Consider the following 11,967-nt stretch of genomic DNA (forward strand, 5'->3'; position numbering starts at 1 on the left):
AAGAATTTTATCGACTGTATCCAAAACCTTAAAAAAATAGACACAGCTGTTCATTTTGGCACAGCTGTTGTTCTGAAAATAGTAGATTTTCAGGTTTGGTAAAAAAAACTCTTTCTCAATAATGAACAACAACTTTTTTGTATTTCGAAAGATTTTTAGAGATCTAAAGAAATTTATGTGATGTATTTTAACTTAAACCAACCTGTCTCATGAACCTTAATGTCCAAAAGCAGCCTTTCTAATAAGTTAGTCCTTAAATACTTTACTCATGAGACATGGCTTGGTGAAAATGTTTTATATGTTCATTTGGAATAACATATATAATAAAAATATTATATCCAAAATATAAAATATGATAATATTGTTATAGTTTTGAAATTAATAAATCAAAAATGTTAACCAATAACGGTCAATCTTTCCGATAACCTGGATTTATCGATAATCGCGCAATCATGGTGGTGCAGAACGAGCCGGTTTACTGTATCCCTGGTTAGGATTAGACGAAAGTTGTATTGGGCATGTCGGAGTCTCCGGGAAAACGGCCGAAAATCGGACCCAGCGACTGCCTATGCTACCTGAAGGTGCGTTTGACATTTCGATTGACTAAAACCTAACTGAAACTTCGGTTTTCAGAGTCTGGGGGATGTCCGTCCGGAGGATGCCGCACTGCAGTTGGCCCAGCGAATAAAAGCGGAGGAGGAGGATGCGGAGCAGGCGGACACGTGCGGCGGCGCCAATCAAGCCGCACTGAACATTAGCTTTCGTGTGTACTACCACATAGTGCACAAGTACGAGCTACAGGATTTGCACTTTGAAGATCTTCCCCAGCGTTTGACCTGCGAGCAGCCTACTGCATTCCTAATGCTCCAATCCGTCCTGCTCACCGACCACTGGAAGCGTTTGGACGCCGCTGCATTAGAGGAGAAGTGCACAACTGCCATTATTGAGGCTTTGCGGCGGAACAGTCCCAGCTTGATGGCAGTACTTAAGGCCACTAACTTGTTGGTGAAAAAGTTCCCCAATCTACAGCTCTTGACATTGCGATTAGAGCACTTTTACCACTGCCTTCAGCGACAGACGCAAACGGGATCCCGTGAGGAGACACTGACCCTGTACAACCACTGCTGCAAACAAAAGCAAAGAGCCTTCTCTTACTTCCGACTGATTGTCGAGTTCTGGCCATGGACAAACCGCAACAAGTACTATTTGCTGAGCGGTGCCTTGAATTCGTTTCCACTACAGGATCTTCTGGCAGCCACAAATCAAAGCGAGGAAGAGTTCTTCAATGGACTCCGACTAAGCCTTTTCTACAAGGGACTCCGTGCAGCCAGCCAGTATCCCGTTAAAAGCTTAAGTAACCAACGTTCACCAGGTCTACTAAACGCCAGTATGGAGTTACTCCTTAACGGCAGTGTGGCTGAGATCCAAAACTTTCACTCACAATGGTTTCTTCGCATCCAACAGCACGATATGTTGTTTGAGCTGCTGCAGGGAAATCCTCAGATAGTCGAGTTTCTGGCCTGCTCTGAGGATGTGAGGTCGCCAGGCGATCAGTTGCGTCTGATCCTGATCTTTAGCATGTTTGCTAAGGAGATATATGTTGCCTCCAAGCTGCACTTTTTTAAGATCAGCACAGAGCTGCTAACCAATTGCAGCCAAATGGAGACGGAAGCTCAGCTTTTGGTGTTTCGTTTCCTAGTCGACAATTTGGGAAACTTTGCCGTCGAGGACTGCCTGGAGTTTTTCCACAGCTTTGTAGAGCGACATCGCGGCTTGGAGAGCTCAGAGTTCCGGAACACGATGTTAGGCAAGATGCCAACAATTATTAATCACACGGCAAAGCATTTCCATAAGGTACTGAAAGTAGACAGTGGCATTGGAGGCGATGCCTTGGCGCAGAACATCAAGGGATTCTTTTCGCACCTACAGAATCTGATCGAGCGGGACATCCACAGTGAGGTTTACCAACCAAAGATCTTTGCCTTGAAGTTACTGGAGATCCTTAATAGGTCACTATATGCCAAACAAGTTTCAAAGAATGCCAAAATATGCAGCCCCCAGCAGAATCAACGAATGGGGGCATTCCTTCTGGATCATGGCGTCTTTCGGCCCAAGGAAATGGCTGATAAGCTTTTTGAAACCCTTAACAATCCACAAGGTTTCGATGATGCATTGGAGCTGACTGTGTCTCTGCTGATTCAAATGGACCAAGTTGACAATGAAAGGTGCGTGGAGCGTTGCCTGGAACTGTGCTTCACTTCAGATGTAGACGAATGCTCCCTGGTTTCACTTTACGCGCAATTGGCGGTTACAAAAGTGCAATGTGGAAACAGGTTATTTGATGAATTCCTGAATAAACTAAAACAAAAAGTGGATTCCTTTTTTGAGGATCCTTTGCTGACTGGCAAGAGTGGTGGCCATCTTTTTGGCTATCTCAGCGGACTGGACGAGATAGTCAAGGCTGGCGTTCCAGTAAAGTCTCCTCTGGTGGACTTGTTGCCACTTCTAGAACGAATTCTAAGTGGCATTCTGAAATTTTTTAATTTGGCCAACGCCAGACGACAAGCAGAAGCAGCCACGGCAGCCAGTTTCCAGGACATGGAAGAGAGTCTCGAGCTGCTGGTCAGCGAGAGCTCCTTCAAATCTGTTAGCGAGGAGGAGGCCTGTCGGAAGTATTTGCTTATGAGCTTCTGGCTGACGTTGAAGGTTAGTTAAAATAACTCGTATTCCAAATAAATCTTATTTAGCTCTTAATATTTCGCAGGGTTGTTGCGATCTGGCTACCAGCATTGGGTGTTCACTTATTCAAACCCCGGAAAACAGAGTGGACTCCAAAGCCTTGCGACGATGCCTTGACATCAATGTGTTTGTCCTGACGCTTTGCCGTCATAAAGGAGCTATTGAAGCGGCTGGTTTGAGCATAGGCAGACTCACTCGAGCCATCACCAGCAGCTTGGAGAGCGGCGACGAGTGTTTCCAAATGCTGCACGATTGCCTGGATCGGGAGTTGCTGACGGAAAGTCGCCAAGTAAGCACCACACGTCGTGGTGCCGGATTTGCTATAATGTTCCTCCATGTGCTCAAGAATGATAATCCACGGCAGCGGCTGCTCCTTCATCGTGCTGTGCAACAAATCCTTCAGAGGCTAAATGAAGAACGTTCAACAACATGTGATTCCCTGGATAGCAACCACGATCGTTGGGAAGCACTAGTGCTTCATTACTTATGCGTTTTGGTGCGGGACACGGAACTTAGACCGGCAATGAGCAAGTACTACAATGAGATTCTGTTGGTGGCCATGGATAACATTACCAACCCTGAGTGGACTATCTCGAATGCCGCATTACAGCTGTTCGGCGCCAGTCTTGGCAAGCTTGTGGGCCAGCGCCAAGCTACAGAATTCGAGTCCCGACCCGCTTGGGAACCCAGTGAACTGGACTACGACGAACTGGGGTGCTTGCTGCCCAAGGCGTGCGAGCATATGCTGGAATGCTGCGACCGCCAGGAGGTTACCTCCTCTATTATACTCTTTCTGGCATTTCTCTCCAAAGTGGAACACTTGCGGACATCCGGAGGCAAAGACCTAAATCCCCTTTTACTCCGTTTTCGGCGTCTAAGCTGGAGTCTGTTACGGCATAATTGCGATCAAGTACGCCAACTTGCGGCCACCTGCTTCGTACGGTCGCACGAATTCCGCTGCGATCTGCCGTCGGCGCTGCTGGCCAGTGCAAAGTTGGCGGCGAACATCGAGGAGGAAAACTTCTACGAAGGACTGATCTACACCTTGACGTCAGGAGTGTTAAAACTCAAACACGAAGCGCGACATGTGTGGAGTGCAGCTCGACTGGAGGGATTCTTTGGAGAGCTTCTTACAGCGCTGGATGTCACGGAGCGAGTGCGTCGTTTCAAGCCGTACACATTGAACGTGCTTTTGGAACTGCTAAAATTGCTGGATAGCGCGGATAAAGCAGCTCTGGTCGAGTCCCTCGCCAAAAATTAGGAAATTTAGTTTTATCTAATCTAACAATAAGCCAAAAAGTAATCTTTCCTCGTCAACGCTTTTACAACTATTCAAATGACGCATTTAATGTTTGTACGCAGTAAACGAAACGAAAGTATCTACCAAACAGGGATTTATAAAATAACGAATGAGAGGATGAACTAACCGCGCGATCAGCTGAAGCCCTCGCCAGTCTCTTGTTCCATGGCCTGAAGCTGCTGTTTTTCCAGAGCTTCCTGTGCCATTTGCTGCATGGTTCGACTGAGGATGTTGCGCAGGATATGCGGCTTGCAGTGTTCCTCCAACCAAGGGATGATTCCTGTGGTCAGCTGCTTAAAGTTGTCCATTGGTATGTGCTTGAATGTCTCAAACATTTCCTCCATGATGGCCTGGAACTGTACGGGATATGTTTATGATTTTAGCGGTATTACAAGATGACAAAGTACTAACCACTTGAAACTTCGCCTCGTCAGTGAGGCGTGCCTCCTCCGGACCCGGATTCGCTTGCTGATGCTGCAGCATGTTCTCGTAGCCGTTCTTGATAATCCGCAGGGCAGTCACCTCCTTTTGCAAAGCCGATCCTTCGTCCTCTTGCTTGAGTTTTTGCTGGTTGAGGTAGCCAATGTACTCGATGGATTTTTGCAGGATCAGGGCCTTGCTGAGTTTATAGCCAGATGAGTCGTTAGGCTGACAGCGCGGCACCAACTCCTGCAGGCTGTCGTACCCTTTTTTTATGGCGTCCCGTCGCTTCTGCTCCGCCTGTGTGTGTGCCTCCCGCCTCCGCTCCTTGTAACTCAAGGTGGAGTTGGCCGCCGTTGAGTGGCGCGCATCGCCGCTATCGTCGTCATCGTCTGCGGAGCAGTAAAATAAGACACAGACACCGAAGAATGTAATAAAACGCTGCTGATAGCGAGTAATTCAATGCCAATGCTTTATCAGCTGCCCCCTCCTCCACTTATGAACAGCGTGACCGATCTATCCCAGCGTTCACTCACCTGAATTGTGCGCAGAGGAATTCGGTGTGTGGGTGCTGCCAGCACTGCTGCATCTCGAGTAGTGCTTGCTGCTCAGATCCTGGTCGTGCTCCATGCTAAATACGTCCTCTTTGATTCCCGACGAGTTGTTATTATCGCTCATTGTCAACTGCGACGTTGTGGAATTCCCAAAACAAAAACACGAGCAGGTGAGTGACCGTTCATCGGTATCGCAAAAAGCTTTTTGTAAGATTTGGGTTAGCATTTTGCGATAGTTTTAATAAATAAATAAAAACAATTTTATATGTCTTTCTTATATATATTCTTTCAAGCTTCGATAAAGCATTTTTTACTGAAATCCATCTATTCAGTGAAAGATAAAAACGTAATTGGTTCTTAGTCTTAACTCAAATGTCGGTTATATTGTTCGTTTCTTTCAGATTTTTTTTTTCTAATTTTTTTTAGAAATATATATAATATATTTTAATTTATGCTTCTAAATAGCTTTGAAATTTAAAAAATTATAGTATTACTATGTTACAATTTCCATTGTTCCCTTGAAATTTATTTTGCGCCACAAAACATGATAATTTGTGGACTAGTGTTAGAGGTGACAATATCCAATATAATATCGATATTTCTGCCAACTCTGCCGGCACGGACGATGACTTTTGCGTTTTTTTCTTGTTGAACTTTGCCGTCGTGTCGCTTTCTTCGGGGTTATTGCTTAAAACAAGCAGTTTTTAGGGCTATATTTTGTGATCGGCGGACGCACAAGGAAGCAATCATGGGCCTGCTGTACGCGTTGCGTGTTAGAATCATGAACTTCATGATTTTCTTTCTCATTATCATCCTGCTGCCCGGCCTGCCGCCGCGCACCACCTTTCCCTTCAAGGAATATATGTAAGTTCGCCCGTACCAATTGACGTAATTCATGGATTAATCCTTGGAGATATTCTCCACCCATATAGAGTGACTCCGCCTAAGGACTTAAAGGGCGCCCTGGAACAGAACTTTCACCTGGAAGGCGCAGAGCGTTTACTTGAGGGACGAGTTTATGGCCCAGAGTGCCTGATAGCCCGCAACAACGAGATCTATACCGGCATCCATGGTGGTGAGGTCATCAAGCTAACTGCAAACCATGTCACTCATGTCACTAAGATCGGTCAGCCCTGCGGTGGGTATTTAAGTCCTCAAAAGGAAGTACTTAAGTTTATATTGATAATTTCCTTTTTACAGAAGACATCTATGAAGAGTCCAGGTGCGGTCGTCCTCTGGGTCTGGCCTTTGATACGCTGGGCAACAACCTCATTATCGCCGACGCATACTACGGCCTGTGGCAGGTGGATCTTGGTACCAACAAAAAGACCCTGCTGGTCTCCCCCGCCCAGGAGCTCGCCGGCAAATCCATCAATCGTCCTGCAAAGATTTTCAATGGTCTGACTGTCAGCAAACAGGGCGACATCTATTGGACAGACTCATCATCGGACTTTACTATTGAAGACCTCGTTTTTGCCAGCTTTGCCAACCCCTCGGGCCGGTGAGTTCATCGCGAATTATAGCGTAACCTTTCTAGCTCTCTAATATTGATTGCTTTAAAAGCGATGCCGATTGAGAATATAGTTACAGTAGAAGCTCTTTAATTTGAACTTCCTTCTGTATTTTCCTTAATTATTGATTTAAACAATTTCAAAGTGTTTGAAAGTTTCGTTGAAGTCTCTTAATTAACTTCAATGAATCCTAATTTAGTGCTTATAGTTTTAGCTTGTCTGCATATCCAATTAAGAACTTTACCATGTGCAGTCTAGACGTATTTCGAGTTACAGAGGTTAGACTGTAGACCGAGGGCAAACCGGTTTTTTTATGGGGTCTAATGTTAACTAACGGTCTACGCTTTCTTCTACCTTCCAGTCTCTTCAAATACGACCGCTCAAAGAATGTAAGCGAGGTGCTGTTAGACGAACTGGTCTTTGCCAACGGCTTGGCCCTAAGCCCCAACGAGGACTTCATCGTGGTCGCCGAGACCGGAGCTCTGCGCCTGACCAAGTATTACCTAAAGGGAGTGAAAGCCGGACAAAGCGAGGTGTTCGTTGATGGACTGCCGGGTTTGCCCGACAACTTGACTCCAGATGCTGAGGGCATTTGGGTCCCGTTGGTCGTGAGCTCGGACAGCGATCATCCAAATGGCTTCACCCTGTTTACTCGCTTCCCCAGCGTGCGCCTGTTCCTTGCCCGCATGTTGGCTTTGTTTGAGCTGCCCTTCCGGTACCTGAACAGCGTTTATCCTAACAAGTTCTCGCAGCGATTCGTCCACTTCGTGGGTCACATGGAGAGCATTGGTGTGTTAGCGCCAAAGCGCTCAACAGTCGTGCGCGTGGATTGGAATGGCAACATTGTGGGCTCCCTGCACGGCTTCGACAAGTCGGCTTCTGCTGTTTCTCACGTGCTGGAGTTCCAAGACTTCCTATTCTTGGGCTCACCTACCAATCAGTACCTGGCCCGTGTGAAGTCGCCAAAGACCAAGCAGGCCACCGTCAAGGTGCGTAATGTTCGCGTCGAGGGAGAGGGTCTGGAGGCGTCCATCGGTGTGCCACCCAGCACTACCACACCCAAGCCAAAGGTGGCATCCACTACAACCACGCCAAAACCTACAACGACAACTACCACTACAACAACCACGCCAAAACCCACTACAACGACGACTACAACTACCAAGAAGCCAACTACTACAACGACCACCACCACAACGACCACCACCACAACAACTACGACCACCACACCTAAGCCAACAACCACAAAGCCGCCGACAACTAAGCCACCTACGACTACGACAACCACAACGACAACTACTCCCAAGCCAGCTACTACGACAACTCCCAAGCCATCGAAACCGACCAAAAAGCGCACAGTGCCTGATAAACCCGCCCCCGTGGAGGAGGATATTCCCTCGGACACTAAGCCACCGCAGAAGGAGAAGCTCAAGGTTATTAACAAGCAGGGCGTCAATGTGGAGCTCTAAGATCGCAGATGAAGCACTAACCTCCTGAGTTTATCAGGGATATTCCCAGACGAGAGATTAGTTTGTTCACGTAGTCAAAGCCCATAATGTTTATTATCTTTTCCCTCCAAAATCTCACCTATTTTTGGGGAATATCCAGGAAGTTTCTTATTAATCATGCCCAGAAACTCAGGCTCAAAAGGCCAGTTAATTTTAGTCGAAATGTAGCTAAATTCTGACTAGCTGGATGCCTAACTCAAATGATCCTCGAAGGGCAGCGCTTTATATGTTTTGATTTTGCATATAATTCGATTTTGCTTAGGCACTTTATACATTCCATTACCCTATCCAACCGGAAGTGCATTCCATATAGTTAGGTTTAAAGTAAACAATGCGTCTCTAAATTGTTGAAAACGAGCAACTTTTGATTTTGTACTGATTTTTTCTTATTTTCATTAAAAATAAAGGTATTTTGTAAACATAGACCTAAGCGTAATGAGGTTGGTTTTCTTAGAGTAGCCTTAAATGAAGAGTAGCCGTTAATAGCTATCACTAGTTGGTTGACACCGATTGGCTAATTTTAGCTCGGCTTGGTGGCTCCTTGGGATCCGTCCAGGCCCAATCAGCATAGTGGACGCAGCGTCCCAGTTCCTCGGAGTAAAGTTGCGACTGCGGACAGCGCTGGAGACGAGCCCGCGTGCCTTGCTTATCGCACACCCAGTATGCCGTGGGATCCCAGAAGTTCCGGAACATACGGTTCATCTCCTCCAGACCCTGGCAGCTGGGTTCACCATTGTGCTCGTGCGCTTGGCGCTTTTGGATGGGCAGATGTGCTGATGCGGTAGCCATTTCTTCAATAGATTTTGGGATTGTGAGTTCTGAAAGCGAAACCGGAACTGGGTATTAGTCCACGATGAACGAGCGTGATCGGCGCATAAGTTTTCTATATATCTTGGCGAGGCATTTGCCCCACATATTTTAATGAATTGAATTTCCCTTTTGCCTTACCTTGTGCTATTTCTTGGTTGTCTTTTTGCTTAACGACCAGCAGCCTGTTGCTTGCTGTTGCTGAGTTATTTCACTTCTGATTTGTCATACCCAATCATTTCCCGCTTAAATACCATTTCGCCGGACGACGTCGACGTCGATGTCGACGTCCGCTGCCCGGCGATAGATAGCGTTAGAAATGTCTGGTTCGAGGGCCGATTCCGATTCATACGTTGTCGGGCAACGAGCAATTTTTATCTATGTATAAAGCCCACAAAATTTGCACTGCGCGCGGAAAACTCATTCGCCTTGATCTTGAGGCGCCCAACCAGTGGGTGGGTATGTGTGGGGTGGTGTGGTGGGGTCTAAGACCGCCTGGCCATTCGCTGCCCGGCCATGTGTCACGTGTATACTTCGTGGTCTGGGGAATACTCCCGGCGACGCAGACTGCCATAAATTTCGCACAAAAAACGAGCGCAAACATTTGGAGAAAAATTAGGTAACAAGCTCTCTGGCTAAAACCTCTTAGGCACTGAGAAAAATGTGGTGACTTCTTTATAGACACATTTTATGAATTAATGGAATAGCCTTGTCCATTTCTAAATGTTTTTAATAATATTTATTTTTACTTTGACTATGAGCTTTCCTATGACTTCAGAATTGCTTATAAAATTTCGTCAGAATTTATTGTTTTTAATATCATAATGTAAAATATATTTTATTTAAAAATTTTACTATATTTGAAAATATTTTCTTCAGTGCATTCAGGTAGATTTATTTCCGAATAGTTTCTCTTTCGGTATTCCAAGGGCTAAGGTCAGAGGCCCGCCAGTGTCTTACGAGGTATGACGGCATCGGAAAATGTCAACAAATGCATATAGTTAGCACACACTAGAATCAGTCAATAAACCCCTTGGAATCCAGTAATTGGTGGTTTACTGCGTAAGCAGCCTCTAGTATCAGCCAGATCACGCATCCGCCGTGTGGCCCCGATGACGAGCCCCTCATTTTTATACCCTAGTCAGTAACTTTCCCCTCGGCGGGAGGCACACGTCCGTGTGTCACCTTTCCGCGATAAATAAAGCGGCAATTGCCAGCAACACCTTATCATCTAACGAGGCAATCAGATAAAACCCAGACGTTGAAAAAGACTCTCGGGTTTCGTAGGCGTGTAAGCCTTACCAATTATTGATTGCCAAACGTTATTCACGTGATCACCCAGTGGTTTTTGCAGCCCCAAATGGCTTTGGCCGTCGGTGCGAAAAGAAGAAATAAACTGGAAATAGTCGGCAGTCTGGCGATTATGCGCTCACGTGGGCAGCTGGTGGTCAAAGTCGCCGGCGCCTCCAAAGCACGAGCTTCCATGCCGGTCTGGCGATCAAGACGTGCTCGATGTGAGGTATGTCTAAAAAAAATCACGATCGTGTGGGGGATCGCCACTGAACTCCATTGGGGAATATTTTATACATGAGTTTATTCCATGAAATTGACAACTGGCTATCTCAGCTGACTGAGCTAAGGAATATTTCACAATCGTTATCAAAATATTAACAAATTTGCAAAATGATCTCTATAAAGTCTTATCAAAAGTATTATTAGACCTCTACTAGTTCGGAAATTAGATCTAATAAAATGTCTAAAATTTAGGGGCATTCACGAAATGATATCTGTAAAATTCTACTATAAATTTATCACAAGTGTACTTTGGTTAGTTCGTCACTAAGCTTCATAGTAATAATTTCACAACTTGCTGTTAAAATGAAAAGAAATTAAAACAAAATTAAATTTCAACTCAAATAATTCCAGTTCGTCTTGGGGAATATTTATAATGTGCCATTAAAAAACATTTGTATTTAGACAAGTGCGTCACTGAACTCGAAAGGGAATATTCCATACAAAATTTCGGCTAGACGCTGTCCATATTTTCTAGAAATAAGATGCTAGAGGCTATCTTTAAGCTCTCCCCGAATATGTATTTTCAAATGACCTTTAAATGAGACGTCACAATGAGAAGGCAAAATGTTATTTATAGCGATATTAACCCATTTTCTCATAGGTTTGATAAATTAAACAATATATTTTTTGGTTATCATCATATATATATTTTTTATTAACATATGTTTTTATAATAAGTTGTATAAAAACATATTTATTATAAAACTGGCTATAACCAGTTAAAAGTGAATTAACGCCCACGATTTTTAACCTTCTCAGTGCTCGAAGAATTTCCTAAACTAGTTTCTATATTTCGTGCGTGATTTAGTTCGCATGGCAACAAGCAACGCGTTCAGCACATGATTTGGAATACATTAGATAAGCCATACTTTTCCATTTCGTCACCATTGCGCCAGGAGCACGTGAGTCGTGCGTCCGACAATGTGCTGAATGTTATAAATATCCACTAATTGATTAGTCATACATGAGAATATCGTGGATTCGGGGGGCTTTCTCGCCTCTTGAACATTGATTAGTTTGTGGAATGACGTAGATTTTTATGGGCGTATATATGCGGTGGGAATACAATGAAATATGTTTAGTTTTGTTGATGACTGATACATTAGTTTGCAATATTGATTTCATAATAATAATAGCTATTGTTGTGCATTTATGGCTGCAGGAGTAGGGCCACGCCGCCCAATATCCATCTCGAGGGGCGTTCGCGGGTCTTCAGGTTAAAGGTCCACACGTAGGTATTGCCACGCGACCTGAAGAGGTCAAAGAGCCGTCAGTCAATTAGAAAAAGGCATACAAAGGAGTGGGCGGATGCAGCATGCTGGGAAATTTCACCCACCTGGTCTTGTACAAAGGACACTCGTAGACGCGCTGCAGCTCCTGCTTCTCCTGGACAATGGACTTAATGTAAATGACGGGCATGGCGCAGAGCATCTCCTTGGGACGCAGCGGCACAATGGAGTTAAGTTGACAGTCCCAACTGGCGCCATCCATGTACAGATCGTGCACAAAGGCGCCCTCCATGGGAGGCAGGCTGTAAGGATAGGTCAAAGGGT

General features: G+C 45.2%; 5 protein-coding genes across 5 annotated transcripts in view; 2 read left to right on the forward strand and 3 right to left on the reverse strand.

Moving 5' to 3' along the window:
• Positions 1-501: 501 nt before the first annotated feature.
• LOC108115864 lies at positions 502-4,127 on the forward strand. Its single transcript, XM_017227490.2, has 3 exons — positions 502-581; positions 634-2,706; positions 2,765-4,127. The coding sequence occupies exons 1-3, from the start codon at positions 519-521 to the stop codon at positions 3,998-4,000; spliced, it is 3,372 nt and encodes a 1,123-aa protein (XP_017082979.2). The 5' UTR covers positions 502-518; the 3' UTR covers positions 4,001-4,127.
• On the reverse strand, positions 4,060-5,188 carry LOC108115865 (max-like protein X). Its single transcript, XM_017227492.2, has 3 exons — positions 4,996-5,188; positions 4,451-4,851; positions 4,060-4,395 (listed from the first exon to the last, which is right to left on the reverse strand). The coding sequence occupies exons 1-3, from the start codon at positions 5,135-5,137 to the stop codon at positions 4,174-4,176; spliced, it is 765 nt and encodes a 254-aa protein (XP_017082981.1). The 5' UTR covers positions 5,138-5,188; the 3' UTR covers positions 4,060-4,173.
• A 455-nt stretch (positions 5,189-5,643) lies between these two features.
• Positions 5,644-8,455, forward strand: LOC108115872 (adipocyte plasma membrane-associated protein). The gene is made up of 4 exons (XM_017227503.2): positions 5,644-5,877; positions 5,946-6,151; positions 6,214-6,514; positions 6,886-8,455. The coding sequence occupies exons 1-4, from the start codon at positions 5,762-5,764 to the stop codon at positions 7,991-7,993; spliced, it is 1,731 nt and encodes a 576-aa protein (XP_017082992.1). The 5' UTR covers positions 5,644-5,761; the 3' UTR covers positions 7,994-8,455.
• Positions 8,395-9,082, reverse strand: LOC108115873. The gene is made up of 2 exons (XM_017227504.2): positions 8,981-9,082; positions 8,395-8,850 (listed from the first exon to the last, which is right to left on the reverse strand). The coding sequence occupies exon 2, from the start codon at positions 8,819-8,821 to the stop codon at positions 8,525-8,527; it is 297 nt and encodes a 98-aa protein (XP_017082993.1). The 5' UTR covers positions 8,822-8,850; positions 8,981-9,082; the 3' UTR covers positions 8,395-8,524.
• Positions 9,083-11,564: 2,482 nt separating this feature from the next.
• LOC108115757 (dynein heavy chain 17, axonemal) overlaps positions 11,565-11,967 on the reverse strand; it is a 28,889-nt gene continuing 28,486 nt past the window's right edge. The window contains exons 31-32 of the mRNA XM_017227325.2: positions 11,751-11,945; positions 11,565-11,664 (exon numbers count right to left, since the gene is read on the reverse strand). Coding sequence (XP_017082814.2) covers positions 11,565-11,664; positions 11,751-11,945 — 295 coding nt within the window. The remainder of the gene's footprint in view (positions 11,665-11,750; positions 11,946-11,967) is intronic.

The sequence above is a fragment of the Drosophila eugracilis genome, unplaced genomic scaffold, assembly GCF_018153835.1.
Source record: "Drosophila eugracilis isolate 14026-0451.02 unplaced genomic scaffold, ASM1815383v1 contig_367, whole genome shotgun sequence".
In the NCBI taxonomy this organism is placed as follows: domain Eukaryota; kingdom Metazoa; phylum Arthropoda; class Insecta; order Diptera; family Drosophilidae; genus Drosophila; species Drosophila eugracilis.